The 19084-nt window shown below is 44.6% G+C and overlaps 1 protein-coding gene across 1 annotated transcript in view; it reads right to left on the reverse strand.

The window, feature by feature from the left end:
• Positions 1-17851, reverse strand: part of magi1b (membrane associated guanylate kinase, WW and PDZ domain containing 1b) — a 212018-nt gene extending 194167 nt beyond the window's left edge. The window contains exon 1 of the mRNA XM_036151669.1: positions 17185-17851. Within this exon, the coding sequence (XP_036007562.1) occupies positions 17185-17482 (298 nt within the window). The 5' untranslated portion in view covers positions 17483-17851. The remainder of the gene's footprint in view (positions 1-17184) is intronic.
• Positions 17852-19084: the final 1233 nt, after the last annotated feature.

Genomic DNA, 19084 nt, shown 5'->3' on the forward strand with positions numbered 1-19084 from the left:
GTGGCACACTGCAAACGGGAATTAAAGCCAAGGTTTTTCCAACAATGGCTTTACTCTCGTCTTTCCGCTCTTTCACAGAGGCCAGATTTGAGGACTAGTCAAGGACCACATGACTTACAGTTATCTTGTCAACATATTCTTCCACCTGAGCTGTGGATATGCACAGCTCCTCCAGAGTCAATGTAAAACTATCAGTTTCTTCTTTAAGAATATCCTTGTCTTAGACAAGCATACAATAAAGTGTCAAATCCAAAGAATCTCTACGTGATAATTGCGTGTATGCTTCCCATGTTAGTTTCAATGGAAAAATAAAATAAAAATTATATATATAAAGCATATATTTGTCTTGCATCCAGGTTTAGGGTGATTATTTTAAAGAATTAGGTGACTAACCAGATGACTTCAGAAATCTGGGTTTCCAATCCACAACTATGCAATCCCTAAACGGCACTTTGGCGTTGGGAGTTTGCAACGAGACAAAATGGAAGAAGAAGTTTCTGACCAAGGCAAGAAACTGTCTACATTCAGAGTTCTCACATTGCCAAAGAAAACACACTGCCTAAGTTTTAGAAGTATGGACTCTAAATTAATATCACAAATCGTGGCAGATTCAGACCTACGGTGGCCTCTGCCTGTCATTCGTTATGCTATAAATAGAGTGATGGGCTCCGCTGGTTAACCTGGGCTGAGCTGCCAGGCGACCAGGTAGACTGAAATACCTCCCCGGTGCAGCTGGCGCCTAGCGGGGCAGAAACGCGTCCGAGAAACGGACCAGGTGAGCTGCAGCACCCGACGGCGACTGGGATCTGCCCGCTCCTCCTGTGCTCTGGTTCATCTGTGCCTGCCAGATGGGGAACGTTCATCCTGGGATCGCGTGTGTAAAGCACTATCAAAGTCTGATTGTCTAGTTCCCGTGTTTATTGGGCTATATGCATGTTTGCATGGCGTCGCAGCTTGTAAATACAAGCTGTTAACTTTCCAGACGTAGCTACCAACAATAAAAACCCACCAGCATCAAATATTTGACAGAAACTGCTTCAATATGGCAATAATGGCAAAATATGAAGGCATAATAAATGACTGACTGCTAAATTTGTCACCAAACGTTGACATATCATGCAAACAGTAGCTGAATGTAGACTCACATCCCCCCCCCCCCCCCAAGACCAAAGTGCCCGTGGAGCACAGTATCAAAATAAAGAGCTGGTCTAGGTTTAGAAAAGGCAAAGCATGCTTTATGACCTTGTTTGTGCCTGATGGCTCACAGTGACTTAGGCAGCATTCAAAAGCTGTATTTAGATCACAGCCATCTATTCCAGGCAACATTTTCAGGCTCACACACCTTGTGGTCAAACGTCTGGGTACTTGGAGAACAAAAGCAACACATTTCCTCTTTTCTCTTTTACAATAGCCAGCGGAGCGGCGACATCAGTCGTTTCTAACCACGCTTAAATATCAGGGAGGTCACAGCAACGTCCTGGTGCCGTTTCTCAGCTGGTTTTTAAAACTTTCCAAATCTAAAAAAAAGGCACATTTCTGAAATTTCAATTCTGATGTACATTTGGTTAAGTTTATAAAACTTAAGACGGAAATACTCTCAAATGTGGCACTTTACATACATGCCAAAAAAAAACAAAAAAACACCTAGACAACAACCTAAGCCTGACAGGTAAGCAAAGGCTTTACTTTGAACACACATTGCTCAAATGTGTGTATCCAAAATTTGCTCCAACAAAAAAGAAAATTAGCACAGTAAAGGCTCCACAGCGCTCCTTAATGGAAGCCTATAAAAAGGACATATGTTTAGAGAGAGACTGAGAAACCAGTGGATTGGTTAACAATTGGACAACATGTAACATGGTCGGCCCTGACCTTGATCCACCGGTCAGAACCTCAAATGTTCCATCTTTTTCTGATCAGTGAATGCACCATATGTGAGCACTAACAGGTCTTGCTAACAACACTCCTGTTACTGAGCTAAGAAAACTTTGAGAGCAATTTTAAAGCAAGAGAGAGCATGGCTTTTGTTAATAACATGAAGGCCGAAACAGAAGTACGGCAAAGTTGCTTGGTTTTATCGTTTTGAGATTTCTATCAATGTCTTTACGGTGCATGGTGGGTAATGCCATGTCACCCTTTTGGAAATCTCACAGCTAAGAATCCACATCGTCAAGAATTACACAGAACAGAAGGATTTCCACTGTCAGAAAACCGCCAGCTCTAAATGGTAAGAGTTAAAAAAAAGGGGAACTTTGTGCAAATCCCATAGAAACCATTTAAACATAATATGGGTTTAAATATACAATAATTTATCCAAACCAATGCTACATCAATATGATAGCTGTGTTTAGAAAAGCTCCTGAAAACCTACTTAAGCATTCCAGTCCTAACTGAGCCAATGTTGCCACGGTATTGTTTTATATTGTATGTTATTGCTGTGCAGCACTTTGTGACTCTGTGTCTGTAAAAAGTGATATAGAAAAAAAGCTTACTTAAATTAAGCTTCTTGATACAAAAAGTAAATAGTTCACAATTGCCATTGGGAAAATAAAGGATTTTCCTTATAACCCCTTTAATTATTAATTCTTCAATGTGTCTGCAACTTTTCCATATTGCAAAGTATTACAGAGATCTCCTTCATCTTAAGCAAGGATAAAGAGTGACAGTTTACTGTCAAAGTTAAAGTATAATTTCCCTGCCACCAAGCTCTTAATTCTCACTAATAACTTAACTGACTAATCGGCCAATCGCAACAACTGCTGATGGATTATTTTCCTTCCCTTTAAAACAATGTAAAAACACCAAAGAAGGGAACAGACAGATGCGTCCCACTTGGCTGGGCTACCTTGCTGTCTCCGCACAGAGACGACTGGAATGCGGTCTGTTCGTACTCGGGCGGCTAAACATCGTTATCTGCCCGCAGCATCATGAGACTCAGAGCTGCTCCTCTCCCCGCCAATGTTTATCCACTGGTTTCTAAGTCTCTGTGTGTGTCCGGGAAGATTTTATATAGTAATCAGCCCTGCCCCTGGAGATGACCAGTGCTTTGGGGATTTAGGACCCAGTTGCTGCGGCAACCAGAAAGGTCGCCTGACACCGGTCGCTCCCAACGTCATGTTTACCATTTCCAGATGAACGGCGGGGATAAGCGTGAACGGGCAGAGAGAGCTAGAGTGGTGGGGGGTTTTCACCAGGGTCTGCAGACATGGAGGTACATTTCAAAACCTAAAGAGGATTTGAGTGTTATGGAAGCTGAGGTTCGGTAAGCCTCTGTAAATTTGCACTGAAGGGTGAGGACAGATGAGACTTCTGCAGGTGTGGTCACATTTCCAGGAAGCAGCGCGGCATCTGAGCTCACCAAGGGAGCCCGCCCCTCATGATGACGTCAAGCGCCGCCCCGGTTACCTTACAGGTGCAGCCCAGGTATGCTGCAGTTTCATCCCAACCTGTCCGACCAGTCCGACAGCAGAGACCTTACCGAACCCCCATCATTACCAGAGACGGCTCGGATACGTGGACACTTTCCAAGTTTAATAAATCACACACTGATCGTGGCTGAATAGACAACCTGCTTACACATCACGAGAAATAAAATCACAACATTTTTGAGACCTCATCTCAAGTAAAGAGAAGTTTTTATTGGTTCTGCCCGTTTCTTTTGAGCACATTTTGATTGATGTAGGAAGAAACTGAAACACAGGAGTGGACTGACAGTTAACGACAGCCGTGGTTGTGACACAATCAAACAGCCCCGACTGGATGCAAAGGATGCTTTACATTCCTCCAGCATGGACAACGAACCCTTAAGGTCTGAGAAAAGCAAATAAACACGGCACCTCAATGGAAGCGAAGGAGGTTTCTCTGAAGGCTATTGGACAAATAGGCTGAAAACTATGTTTAAAGAGCAAATATATTTTAAAGCAAGCAAAACTAAACATCTGGAAAATCCATAACTAAACTACAACCAGTCTTTTCGTTGATTTTCAAAGCAATTTTAAAAATGCCATTTCAAGCAGAAAAAAGAACATTTGGCGCCACACACCCTGTACAACAGAGAGGACCTCCCATTTAAAGACAATGACCTGCCATCTGGAATTGCACCACTGTTTTTTACTATAAAATGGAAAAAAAATGTATTCAATTGATGGCTGCTGATCGCTAACAGACAAAGGGGGCAAAGTGAAAGAAAGAAATATGAAAAGACAGGAGTTCTCTACCAAACACCATTGCTCTTTAGGAAAAGCTTGCCGTCCCTGTGCAGCCTTTTAAGGGAAGGATCAATCTGGCCTCAGGGTTTGTTCCCTTCCTCAGTGTCTGAGCCAAATGAATGAGAGTGTTTGGCTGGCTCCTTGAAGTTTGACTGTTTCTACCACTCTTTCAACGTGTAGCATTAGCTTGAAGTGACGTTTTACAGCCAGATCACATGCATGGAAAGGTATAAAAACCAACGGCGAGATGAATGGTGTTCTCGGAAAAATGTTTTGACACAAGTGTAACAAAAGGCACAATATGGACTGAATATGGGTGCCTCTGTTCACTGCTGCGGTGTCTTAACACAACACGGTGCTACGACGTATTTGGATGATACAGTACAAAGCAATGCGCTGACATATGCCCATCAAATAAAAAATGCTAACAGGAAGACAAATTATCTTCTCCTGAAAAGTATCAGAAGTCTGCATGTAGTTTGCCATAAGGCAAACAAAAGCTAGACTCAGCTCTTAAATTCATGTACAGGGCTCCGGGTTGGTAGGTCTAACTTCATTTGCGTGTTCTACTTTTGTACTCAAATTTGAGCTGGAGGCTGTTTTGTCATGGAAATGCCGTTGTGTTACTTACTGATGCCCAGGTTACCCAACTCAAAGCAATTTTCTTCTGCATTCTCGGCTGCCTTGTGTGAGCGTCCTTCTTTTATCTAAGCTCTTTTACAAACTTCTTGATTTCGGACATGTAAAATGGGCATCATGTGCTACAAGCCTGAAACTAACTGAAAAGGAAGATGAGGACGAAATTACGTTCAGAAAGTTTGAACAATGTTGATTTCAAAACGTTGTCTTTAAAAAGTATGTTTATTCGAGTTATTAAAAGGAAGAGTTCATTCTTGAGCTGTTAGAGGTTCTGAATGTTTCAATTCTCAATTTTTTTTAAATGTACCGCTTACCCACCTAATGGCTTTTGTATGTGGTGAATCTTGCGGCAATGACCTATTCATATTTAACATCTGTCGTCTGTATCTACGTATACAGAGAGGAAGTGACACACAGGAAAGGGAGTTCCAGAAAACCCGTCAAGATAAAGTGAAAACAATTAAAAACAGCCAAAAGTAGCTCTGATTCGACAAAGTTCGCAAAAACAACTTAAAGGGCTTTGTTACGGACGACACCGAATACGGCTTTTACTCTGCTTATCAAAGTCATTTTGGGTTTGCTTTCCCAGCTGTTCTCTGTGATAACATTGTTCAAACATGTGGCGCTTTCTTCGACCCTGAAGAATTTTGAGCTCGACACAATTCGCCGTTTGTGATAAGGCCCCCCCCCCCCCCTCCACACACACACACACACACACACACAGTTGTGCGGAGTCGACTGTCGTGTGTGTGTGTGCTCTGCTCTGGAGCCCAACATGACAGAAAGAGCAGCACTCGTCCAGAGTGACTCAGCAGGCAAGTAGGCCACAATCCAGTTCCAGCTGTCCCTTTATCAGCCCATTTACATCATGAAGAATAGAAATCAAACTTCCCCCTGAAAAGAAACTGCGGGTCTGAGCGCACTCGGAGCCTAAGAACCCCACAGGGAAATTACATTTCTTGTCTAATTTATGAGCTCTGGTGCCCAGCAGAGCGCGAGGACACGGAGGGACGTTTGTGTTCGCTGGCAATCTGACGCTCGCTTTTGTTAGAGAGTTAAGAAAACGGGCGACTCCCGTAAGCGTCCAGCTGATTGGAGCGATACATCATCTGTGCAGAAATGGTTGTCGCAAAGCACGGACCACTGGGTGGCAATGACAAAGACGGACACTGTCGGGGGAGGGACGGAGGTGGCACAGTGTTGTAAAAAGACTTAACTGGCAAGACTCACTCCACAGAGCAGGTGGAGATGACTCCGGTTTGAATATGGACCGCTCATACACAAGTTGCACAGAAGAGACGCGAGCGTGCCGTTCAGTTTCAATGATCTACTCATAGGCTGCTGAAAGCAAGTGTGCCTATGTGACTACGGTAAGTGATATCTGCCAGCGGGGAGGGGTCATAGGTCAGAATCCTTCATACTCGTCAGGCGTCCGTGTGTGCAAACAGGGAACAAACGACATACATCTCTACACCTCCAGACCTTTCAACACTCTAAAGCTCATGCTGGCGATCCCAATGCATTTCCAGGCCAGGAGGGAGATGGAGTCGCTGTAATGAGTCCTGGATCTTGGCTGGGGTCCTTTCCCAGCGGGCGGGATGTCCGACACGCAGACCGCGCGTAGTGCTCCGGGTCTGTGCCGCTGGATTCAACCTCCCCGTCTGCTGGATCTGCCGTGTCGGCTTGGTTTCTGGAGTCGTTGCGGGCCTTGTCATGTTAAAGCGGGGATTTTTGATGAACCATCAGACACAGCTTAAAAAAAAAAAAAAAAAAAAAAAAAAAGGGACCCAACTACAGCCATATAGTAAAACTGAGCTGTGCAAGAAGCTAACGAAACAAAAAAGGGAACCAGGACGGTCGCGCTAAACTTCACACGATATTGTAAATCCACCTAATAATCCAGCATCGTATTTGCACATGGAGCAGACATATTAGCTCAATTCTGGACAATTATTGCGGCTTTTAAAAGGGATAAATAAAACTGCAAATGACACACAGCAGACACCTGAGAGACCGAGACGCTAAATCGAAGCCAGACCCAGCTATGTAAACACAGCATTCCTGCACAGAGAAGAACGGAGGGTAAGAGCCGTGCGTGTCAGTCGGCAGGAGGAGAAAAACCCAAGACAAGGGCCCTGTATGCAAACTTGAGGAGAAGCATCCAGATACATCTAAATATATCCAGCATTCCTCCCCAGGACATGGGTCTTCATACAACAACAAACGTCTATGTGTGGATGTCTACCACTGCCACTGATGGGACCGTTGGCATGTGACAAATGGATTTCCACCACTTCCCACACGATCCTGTTCGTTTTGGCCTCGGCACAAATAAAAATCACATGATGCCCGCATAAAGGCTCTGCAAGCGGCACGGAGCCGAGGTCGAGCGGCGTGGAAGGCGGCGGAGCAGAGACAGACAAGTGTGCAGCAAACAAAGTAAAAATAGAGGCATGGTGACAAACCTAGAGGGTCTGTGAAGTCATGATGTTGACGCATCGTGTTATTTACATACGGGCATCTGGTTAGAGTCTACTATGGGCCGGCGAGGAGAGCTCACGCGCTGCTAGGACCCTCTGACTGTCGTCGACCGCTGCTCGCAACTCTCCAAAAACACAAACCGGTCCGTCATTTACATGACGGCTTAAAGAAAGGCTTGAAAAATTTACATTTAATTGTGATATGTTGTGATTTAAATGTTTTCTGAGTCCCGTGCTTGAAAACAACGTCAACTCTAAATGAGAAATTGTTCTGAAAATCATAACTATGGAAGCAATCTGGGCTTTCATTAAGCCTCAGCAGAACCACAGGCAGCAGGGCTCTATGCCACGCTGCACCGATGCAGTAATCTGTGCAAAAAGTATCAAGTGCATTAATACGAAAACACTTATCAGAAAGTGGACAGTTAAAATATACTGTTTCTGTTATTATTCAGTATCTTAACTTTCTGAGATGCTAAACTTGGGGAGGAGGGGGGTTAGTATCTAAGTCATAATCATCACAATTACAACAAATAAAGGCTTGAAATGTTTGCCTTTATCTGCAACGATTCTATATATGTTTTCACTTTCCTAAAAAGAAACAGAGAGAAAACAGATAGTTAACTTTTTCACGATATTCTACTCGTCTGAGATGCACTTACTGTATATGTGGCCCTAGTTTAGGTCTTAGAACCGCTTCTATCACCTGAAGAAGCAGATGTTTTCCCTCCCCCCCATCACTCATTTTACACCACATTGTAGTTTTTTTTTTTTTTCGTAACAAACTTATTTTTTGGCTTTTGGCTACCAAATGTACTCACCAGAGGGTCACTTGTTTATTAAGTTGTACTAATATACAACTGAACAAAACTACATCAAATCCCCCCGATTATCTCTTTAATCAAAGAAAATACTCAACTACAATTAATAATACAACTCGTACGTCCAGGTTTAATCACCTAATGATTTGTTAGCAGGTATCATTGGGTTACACGGTGAGATTTTACTGTGTAACCCTGACAAGACGATACAAATTCAAGCTAAAGCAACATTGTACACATAAGAAAAGAAGTGGATTCCTCTCAAACTTCTGGCGGTTGATCTCAGGCTGCAGCAGAATATGGTTTTAGATCCAGTTTTTAACGCCTTTTTTGTCAAAAGACCTACTGGAAAAAAGAGGGGTGGGGGGATTGATCTTAATGTCACATTCAGGCTTGAACGTGGGGGAGATGAAAGTAAGAGACAGCCATGTGTGCTCCTATCTCCCTAAAAGTAGAGAATTAGCATAAATCTGCAAAAAGTCAAAGTAGGAAAATTACCATATAAAGTGCCATGGTAGTAGATGGAAACTTTTAATTCAAACAGCCGTCACGAGCCGCATTTACGTTTAGGAAACGTGCAAGGCGATGATGTTAAACCCCTCCAAAGCGGAACGGAAGAAAAGTTGAGGAACACGAGAGGATGTGGAGGTCCAGCTGCAGCCGGCGATGGAAAGTGAGCGACTGCTTTACCCTCCCATACTCAAATTCCCAGCTCCACACGTCGAAATCTCCCACAAAGATAAAGATGGAGGCCCAGCAACCTCCTAATTAAGGCTTAATCCTTTTCCCCGTCTCTGCTAATTAGCCTCCGCTTGTCTAATTAAGACGCCATCATTAAGCCGGTGCGCTTTATTCGCTGGACGGGGCAGTTTTGGAGGTGAAAAACGAGGGCAAAGTCTTCGTGCTGTAGCGTTTCCACCATGGCAGCTCTGACCTTTAAGAGTTCATAAGCATAATGACCTTTACTTTATGTTACACAATCGTACGCTCACAGTGAGACTATGTCGCCGTGATGTCAAGCAGCACCAAAACAGTCGAGGAAGCCGAGCTGTGCAGCGGCAGGTGTGATTTCTTTTATTTATTTTTTCAAACCTCAGGTTGTGTCCGACAACCATCCTTAGTCAGGTGAATTAGAACCAAAGACATTATTGAGCTCTCTGGGCCTAACCCCAGGTTAACATGATGAAACGACGAGAGTAACGCGTCAGGGAAAAACAAGCTGGGCTACTTGCTCCTAAAAGCAAACACGATTTCAGTCTAAACGTCATTCAAGCAAGTAAATGAGTAGTAAAAGAAAAGGAGCACTAAAACCTTTTAAAGACGTATTTAGAGTTGTTGTTTAACTGGATCAGTTCCAGAAAACGTGAAGGATGGATATCAAGGCAGAGCTCTTCGGGAGGATCCCCACCCCCCCCCCCCCCCTCTTATTGGATCCCAAGCAACATTCCTTCTGTAGTTTGCATTGAGCGGAACCAGGGCTTTCACCAAATATTTGAACTAAACCAAAGAACCGCTTCTACCCAGGTCCTAAATTTGGATGTGTGCAAATAATAGCTATAAACCTGCCAGAACAATACCGCGTTTTTTTTTTTTTCCAGACCTTAAAATGTGGCACAGAGAGAGATTCGGTATTCTGCTCGCTAATCTCTGGCTTTTGACCAGCTTTGACCTGCTGCTACCAAGTTTTAGTTGATTCTGATTTCTCTTTAGAAACTAAAAGTAAAAAAAAAAAAAACCTACTTTACTGTTTTTTTTTTTAAACAGAGACAAAATGATTGCACAGAACCCATTTATGCCCTCCCCAGCGTCTTACATTAACGGCTACCACAATTAGCATGGCTGGCATTAGTAAAACAGCGGCCTCTATGTGTACATGCCATGGAGCAGGGGTCTTTAACCTTTTCCAGGACAACCTGAAGATTGTTGTGGTCACAGAGATCTAGGAGCGCTTAGGTATAGTGTGTTCACAGAAACAGATCAGAGCTTTGAGTGTTCTGCCAGGCAACCAATAGTCAGGGTGTGTAAGGTGTAACAAACAGGCAGTTTCTTGGTACATCTCTAGTAATGAGTGGCCAAGCTCTGTAGATTATGAAAGGTTGTATGGTCGATATGAAGACACAACCGCCAACCGACCGGTCAAATCACTTGATGACTTTTCCCCCAAACTTTCTTCAACAGATCATTTAGAATGCAAATCTGTATTGACTGCCTCTGGTCTAAAACTTAAACCTTTCTCCACTGACGCTCCTCACAACCAGTCATCCTCATAGAGCTCCATGGCGCAAGGATGTCCTAGATTATTAGGCTAAGAACCATGACGCAACTGAAGGTTAAACGCTGCTACCAACAAACAGAGCAGTTTGCCGAGCGCTGCCGCGCCCCGCAAGACGCCGCTGTTGTGGAATGACCAGTTCGACCACTTGTTTCCCTTTGAGACTAGAACAGAAACGTCTGGATGGCGGCGGTGTGAAATGGTTGTGGCATGGAGCACGTTTTCTAAGAAGACAGCATATTTGGTGAAAATCAAGAGACCAACAGGAATGGAGCATAGCAGGATAAGGCAAACACTGTTTTGTGCAGAGTAATTGCTACGTTTAGGCCTCGTGGTTCTCACTGTTGTGGTCTTCTCACTAAATCCTCTTAATCGAGGGCTAGACCGCTCCCCAAAGCTGTGGAGACTCCCTGGTTTCATCTGCCTGTGCTTGTGGATGCGTGAAAACGCTTCCTAAAAGGCGTCGCCTTCATGGGACCCCACTTGCGGCCTTAGGAGGGATCTGTTTGAAAAGGTGAAGAAAGGGAGGAAGCAGACCAGAGGAGGACGGCTTTTATATATTGGGAGAAGCGTAAGGGATAGATGTGCTGGGGAGGCGATAAAACAGCTGACGGTAAATAATAATGACAAAATACACATTACGTTTCCACCGTCACGTACGACAAGAAGCCAAAAAACAATGCTTCAATGCACATGTTTTGTGGAGGAAGGCTTACTTGCTATGGGGCTTTAGTCTCAGCTACATTAATAACGTCCACAGTCGCTGTGGATCCCATCATGTTGCCTCGGTGTCATGCCCCACTGAAGGCAGAACCGCATCTCCAGCAAGATGAACAGCAGCCGAGACGACACAAATGCCCCCCCCCCCCACCACACACACACACACACACACACACACACAATTACCATTTGGAAGCATACATGTGCCATTTTCAAAAATCATACAGTCAGTCTGTTTCTTGGCTTGTAACTATGGGCTGTCCTCTACAGTGCTGGCTTCCCCGGCCGTTTGATTATGAGCGTGAAAAAATCTCCGGCTACAACAGTCCATCCCACCAGACGAGCAGTTGTGACGGTGATGGAGCATCTGTTCGATGCCCTGGGTCTGCAGCACCTGCTTTGTAGAAAGAGGGCCTTGGTCTGAGAGTAACATCCACAAACACTGCATGCTGCATCCTGTCTGACTGCCTTAAACACGTCTCAGTCTTAATGCACCTTCGTGTTCGGGACTCTTTTTTAGGCCAAACTCCTCAAAGAATGGAGAAAAAAAAAAACAATTAAATTATAAATCCCTGAGAAAGGGAAATGGCTCGGTGGCTCCCGCCTCCGCCCCACTGAACTCCCTATAATAAATTAGTTGGCCCTTCTCCGCCTCCGACGGAGTGTGTAACTGCAAGTGCCAAGTGTGACCGATTCCCATTCACACCCCATATAACAGCCTCCACTCAAGCTAATTAGGGAGAGAAAGAGGATTCTTTAGTAAACAGGCGAGGAAACGGCAGACGTGTGCGATCACCTCCTGCTGCGCTGGCGAGGCAGCATTTCATGGTCTATTTAGCCGTTGACTGAGGGTCCCGTCCAGGGTACTCACACGGGGAGCTTAATCTCAAAGCAGCCAGGATGCTGACGGCGTACGGTACCGGCGTCTGCTTTTTTACACATTTCTACAAACCTTAGCGTGCGCACACCCCGGCATTAAAGCCAGAGCTGATCTCCATAAGCCCGCCAGGAGGAAGGAAGAGGAGTCGGTCAAGTCACTATGCCTCGAGTCCGAGTCCAGGTTCGAGTCTCCGGTGTTCAAGTCCGAGTCAAGTCCAAGTCATTAAAAAAAATCTGAATCGAGTCCGAGTCAAGTCACTATTGATCAAGTCGAGTCCAAGTTCCACATTAAAGTAAGCATAGCCTACATGTTTTTAAACTAAAAAAAAGTCCACACTCCACCACATTGCTCTAATAATTTAGATATTAAAATCATACACCAAATAATATTCTAATGACATATTAAAATTATAGCCTAATGATATAAAAGTTGAGTCTTTTTCTCAATTTTCGAGTCAGAATGATCTGAATGTAGGAGTTTGAGTCCAAGTTCGAGTCATCAGTGCTCAAGTCCAAGTCAAGTCACGAGTCTCTAAATTTAGCTAATGACTCGGACTCAAGTACTACAACACTGCCGCACAGCTCCATTCATCTTCAGCCATGACCAGCGTAGCCCCGCATCTCCGCAGACGATGGTCCCACTGAAGAGTTGTTCGCCCTGCGGTTTTATTTTGGACCGGCAGCAGTTCAGATTCCTAGCTGTAAACTAAACTTTAAGCCAACGACGGACCACTCCGAGTCAGTGTCTCACATGCCATCCCGGTGACATCCGCTGAGGTTTGTGGGTGTCAAATTAGAAAAAAGTTCCCTGGGTATGAACACTTTCGGAAGGCTTTATAAATTATTAACATACCCAGCGTGCATACCATCTGCAGAGCCCGGGACTGATCTGCTCCTCAATCTCAACGCTCGCCGTTGTGATTGGGAACTGCCCTCGGCGTGCAATCTACACTCAGACTCCTTTAAAAATGACTCCAACCTGCCGTGGGAGGGGAGAGCATGACACAACATCATGACTGCGTGTCGTGTCCTCAATCTAAACTGCCCTGAGATCAGCAGCAAAGTTCAGGGCCTCTTTTCGCCACCCTGCGAGCATATCGTCACGGAACCCTCCATCCGGAGCAAACGCTGTAATCTCTGCAGAGGGAATCGCTAAACTCGGACTACAAGTGCCTCCGTGCTTCACTGTTGACTGCTCACCTGAGCTTGGACGCACGTGCGGCCACTTACTTCTCAGTTGATCAAAGCGTGGGGGGTGTGGGGATGGCACAAACTCCACGCAAAATTTAGGCCACGCAGGATTTTACAGATGGTCCTAGTTGCACAGCATGTTTTTCCATTTAGGGCTGATTAGGGAGGGAAATTCCCAGACAGCGTGAATTATTAAAAAACTCGAAATGGAATCTCATCTCATCATGTGGCGCTGTGACACCCGACGTTCCCAGGTGGGTCTCTGAATGGGGAGGGGGGCTGATGAGACCCCTGACTGGCTCAATCTGGGTCCAGAGTTTCCTGCTATTGTTACAAAAGCGATACCAGGAGGATGCTCTTCTGACTGCGCCGGGTAGAGCGACAGAGATTTAAGTCCTTTGTCTAGATTTTCCCCAAAGCAGATGTGTTTTACTTCGCGTCGGACTTTCCTGTCAAATTGTGCCGTGGTTCTGACCGAGACCGGCGGTCTAACCTTGGTCGGAGCTACGCAGACGGTCGTGCAGAAGCGTACGCGGTCCGACAGGCACGACACCGGCCCCGCTCACTTCAACCACGTCTCCATACGGTCCGTTCCTCCGTGTCTGGTGAGCGTCGGCCTTTAGACAGCGGTGTCCAAAGTCAGTCCTCGAGTGCCGGCGTCCTGCACCTGTTACTCGCTGTCCTGGTTCAACACGGCAGAACCCAAAGAGCGCTTAAATAGCAGGACTGTAAATCATCCGTTAGAATCAGACATGTTGAAGCAGGGACAGATCTGAGACATGCAGGAAGCTGGTGCTCCAAGACTGGGGTGGAACATGCCTGGTTTAAGACAACAGGTGTGAATTATAAGAATTATGACCGATTTTTTTTCTGTTATTGTTTCCCGGGTTTCTATCCAACGCCAGCAGTCTGTCCAGATGATTTCCCTGACGCGGCCCACGGTCTCGTCTGCAGCGGCATCTATAGACCAGGGATGAGTGACAGTCGTTCTCCAGCAGTCTAAGCTGTCGCCTGTGATTGTCACAGTCCATTGTCTAGGTCTGTTTTTTTTTTTTTTTTTTGTTCTCGTTTTGCATAAGTTACTTCTATACAGGCCTCGCGCCAAACTGTAACTTCCACATGGAAAAGGAAGAAATGACAACAAACTATTCCAGTCTTGGAGTTTTGCTTCTTTTTTTTTCCCCTTCTTCTCACAAATGTCACGAGCCATCGTCGGCGGTGCCGTGTTTCTAAAGCTTCTTCATCTCAATGTTCTTCTGACCCAAATGTTCAGATTTCCCAGTCCTTTAAACATTTTTAAAAACTGTATAAGAAAAAAAAAAGAAAACTGCCATGAACGGATGGACGGACATTCAGGCCGATAGTTGGTAGGCTTTTTTTAAAAAGTTGGTACGGACTAAAATCTGCAAATTAAAGCCTTTTCCATACTCCGTTTTGTTTTTCCATCCTTATGCAGACCTGGAAACTCAAACTACCCCCAGACCTCCAGGCAGGGGCCCTTACAAGATAAGATACAGCTGTAGTTTCCTACAGAAAGAGCCCAAAATGTAAGCTGGGGGAGGAGCCCCACCCACCCTCAGTGTGGGCCCAGGCCTCGCTAGCTACTAGGTGAAACCGCCTGTGTGCGCCTCCTCCATACCTTTAATCAGCTGGACCCGACACAAAAAAAAAACCTAAAACCTCTGTGTTAAACAGAAGTCCAGAATGAATGATTTACCAGCTACAAAACCATCTGTGAGAAAAGAGGAAACATTATCCGCCTGCGCAGTCTTCAACTCGATCCCCCCCCCCATATCATAAAAGAGCCAAGAGGCGCTGTAAATCAGCCGGATTTACGCAGAAGTGGCAGAGGCCTCCGTAAACTTGCGGGCGGCTAGACTCTAAGCCGATCTGTGCCGCTTCCCATTCGAACAGAAAAAAATAAAAAAAACAATCCGGACATCTACATCCTTCCCGCTCCCCCATCCTGGCAACGCTTAGAGGAGGAAGAAGGTTCAGTCCCAGGCGGACGACACGTTTAAGGTCCAGCAGACGCTGCTGCCGGCCTTCAGGGCTTACAAATGTGCGCGCCGGTCCTGGGAGAAGGACCGGGGGAAGTTGGCGTGAGGCGGGGGGGGGGGGCTGCGAGCATCCTACTCGGCAGACGGCGTTGCCGTGTCGGGAGCCTGTCAGGGCGGCTCAGCGTCCCAACTTTTCCCCCCGCGCTGCTGAGTGAGGGGCTGACCGTGAACCAGCCAGACGGGCCCCCACTGCGAGCCCGATGTTCGCCTCTCTGCCGGGAAGTCCAGTCATGTTCCCGTTCCTGTTTCGGCGGCGGAGAAATGTTGCCAGTCAGGTCTGCTCGAGGGGAGCAGACAGAGTTCAGGAGAAATAATAGACGTGTGTGTGTGTGTGTGTGTGTGTGTGTGTGTGTGTGTGTGTGTCAGGAGGAGGGGGGGGGGGGGGGGGCTACCATTGTTCTCAGTACAAACTGTGTTTTAACTCAAGTAAGCATAGCGTTCAGGAAGCTTGGCGACTGTTTCCGGTTTTTGGCAAGGTTATGTTGGACAGCACAAAAGGGAACAACGAGGGTGAGCTCAGGTTATCCCCCCTCCCTTCCCTCTGTTCTGGACAGGTGGCGTTTCCTCCTAGGAACACGACTTAAGGCTCCTATAACTCTGTTCCCAAATGAATAAGTTAGTAATTTAACATGTGGTTCCTCTTCAACAAGTCCAACAATCGAGTTTGTGCATTTGTCAGATATTTTTTACAAAAAAATTAATAAACTTCTTCAACCTCTAAAACTATTTTTTAAACTCAGCATTGCCAGCCAGGGGTGTCTCTACAGTGTTTTTAAAGGGACAGCTTGGAGGCTCTAGATGTTCTCCAGTGGTAGAAAAAAAAAAGTGAAATTTGTAAGAGAGGGTTAATATGGAGCAGTCATCTAGAGAGAGGTGGTGGGAGTAGGGCCGGGAGAGAATAATGGATTCAAAAGTGGTCAAATAAGAATAAATATAAAGCTTAAAACTAATTCAAAGCTAAATTGGATTTTCTACCCCACATTTCCTGATGGGTCGGTTGGAAACTAAATAAATCTCATCTGTTTCCTGTCAGTGAACGCCCCATGCTATAAACAACTGGGTCAAACACTGATTGGAGTGGACGTTTGTACTGAAAGAAGACGACCCCCATTCAACTATTTTCAGCAGCAGCCAGGTGAAATGAAACACTGTAACTTAATTTCCACGACACGTCTGAGGTCAACCGGGGGCACGGGTCAGAGCAAGACTCTGAGCACATAACATGTTACAGCAAAGTCGCTCTAATTTGTCCCTCTGAGCTTTCCACATCTTTCCGTCCCGGAACACGATGGATTTGGGAATGTTGCCAGCCATTTTCTACGATAAAGAGCTACGTTCTACAGGAACAACGTGTTTCACCATGCTAGACTACCCAACATGCTAAATGCTAATATGAAACGCTGGGAGTGGTTTAAACTGTGACATTCACAGCAATATAATAAATAAATAAAAAGTTTTTATTATTATTTATTATAGTTGTTAAAAATTAAACTCAATCGCTGGTCGATGTTTTAGGTCAGTAAATGGAAATGGGCCTAAACATTCAGGTCCATTTCTCCATGTAAATAAATTAAATTACTAAATACATAAAGAAATGTATGAAAGTGGTCTTTTATAACAATATTTATGTTATATATTTACATTTAAGACTGCCTGGTCAATGGGGGCCAGCAATTCTTAAGTGGGGGCCACTGCGCGTCCCCAATCCCCACTCCCCTTAGCAGCGCCCCTGCTCGAAGCATAACGGCGCCTCGTTTTTCCAAACTAATGACTATTTAGAAACAACTTCCTCCTGAGTCTCCTTCTCATGTGGTTATCTATAAAAGGCAAAGTAAAAAAAAGAAAAAAAAAGAAAAAGAAAGTACAAAAGTGCCTGTGAAGTTCGTCCCCGGCGCCGCCTCCCCCAGGACTTACCTGGCCTCACAGTTTTCAACTTGACGGGACTTTTGCAGTTCTTTATCAGCGTCCGCACGTCGTACAGAGGTAATCCTGAAATGGAGAGGTTCTCCACCTCCAGCAGCAGCTCCCCCTCGTTCAATGTCCCGTCTCTGTAAAACACCAGGCTCTCGTTAATTTGCCCGATGTAGGCGAACTCCCCGTTCTCCGCGCCGCCGCGCAGAGACACGTTCAGCTCTCCGCGCGCATCCTTCCCCACGGAGCACTCGTTCACCCTGGAGGTCCAGTGGCTCTTCTTCGGCGCCTGGTTGGTCATGGTGAACGGTTCAGAAGCGGCCCCCCGGGGCTCAGCCGCTCAGGAGGAGACGGTCGGCGGCGGGTTTCACAAAGCAGATCCGAGAGAAACGCAACAAACTTTCCTTCTCTTGCACAGAAACATGAGTGCTCCAATCAAGCCATACCGCTCCACGCGCAACTTATTCCTGGAAGCGTGCACATCCCCCGAACTTCAACGCTCCTCTGCCCAAGTCATGTTGTAGCGCTCTCAGTCCCACTCTTCTCCTTATAATCCTTAGCGAAAAAAAACTTATGTCAATAAAGGTTTCAATTGAAAACAACCTAAGTCCTCTCGGCCCGTGTCAAGCTGCGGTCCGTCCGTCCACCCCGTGTGTTGATAAGAGCTCAGAATCATTCTGACTCCGCCGTAATGGGAAAGCCTTTACGTCCGCGCTACGTTCAAGTGCTGTAGGAAATTACACACACACACACACACACACACACACACACACACACACACACATATATATATATATATATATATATATATATATATATATATATATATATATATATATATATATATATATATATATACATAGAGAGAGAGAGAGACTATCTATCTATCTACATACATACACACATATATATATATATATATATATACATAGAGAGAGAGAGAGACTATCTACATACATACATATATATATATATATATATATATATATATATATATATATATTATTCATAATCTACCAGTAGTATTGATATTTTTGTTAATTAGTATCATTAATAGTAGTAGTATTAGTAGTAGTAGTAGTAGTAGAAGTAAGGCAAGGCAAATTTATTTGTATAGTACAAAGACAATGCAAAGTGCTTTGCATGATTAAAATATAGGAAAATAAAATAAAATAAAGGCAAGTTGGAATAAAATGTAGAAACAAAATGAAACATGGGAAAACAGAAACTAAAAGCAAATATTAAAAACCTTTGGACGACAAATTTAAACTATGTTTCAGTACATCAGCACAGTTTAACTGGAACAGTCAAAAGCAATCCTAAACAAACTTGTTTTTAATCTTGATTTAAAAGAACTCAGGCTTTCGGCACTTTTACAGTTATCTGGATAGTTTGTTTCAGATAGGTGGAGTATAGGAACTGAATGCTGCTTCTCCGTGTTTAGTTCTGGTTCTGGTCCTGCAGAGTAGGCTGGAGCCAGAGGACCCGAGTGGTAGTAGCAGTAGTAAGTATTTTAGTTCAATAAGTCAGAAAAAGATTTGAGTTGATTTAATATCTTTCACTGACCAGATTTCAATCTGATTTTCACTGTAAACATAAGTAGGGATGGGTGTCAATTCATGTTTTGATTTGATGGATTTGATTCCGATCATTAAGATTTAGAATAAATTCTTTCCGATCCATTCTGAAATTGGACTGATGGTATTTAGAAAAAGAAAAAATTTTTTTTGCCGTTACCTGAATTAAATGAGTGTATAGTTAGGCAACATATTGATACTAGTATTATATTAACATTCAACAGCAAATTATAATGTTAGTCAATGGTAGCTGTAAGGTATTTTCTTAAACAGATGGTTTGGTTATATGAATCAATCTTTTGGAATTAATATGAGAATCGATTCAG

Source organism: Fundulus heteroclitus, chromosome 20 (assembly GCF_011125445.2).
Source record: "Fundulus heteroclitus isolate FHET01 chromosome 20, MU-UCD_Fhet_4.1, whole genome shotgun sequence".
In the NCBI taxonomy this organism is placed as follows: domain Eukaryota; kingdom Metazoa; phylum Chordata; class Actinopteri; order Cyprinodontiformes; family Fundulidae; genus Fundulus; species Fundulus heteroclitus.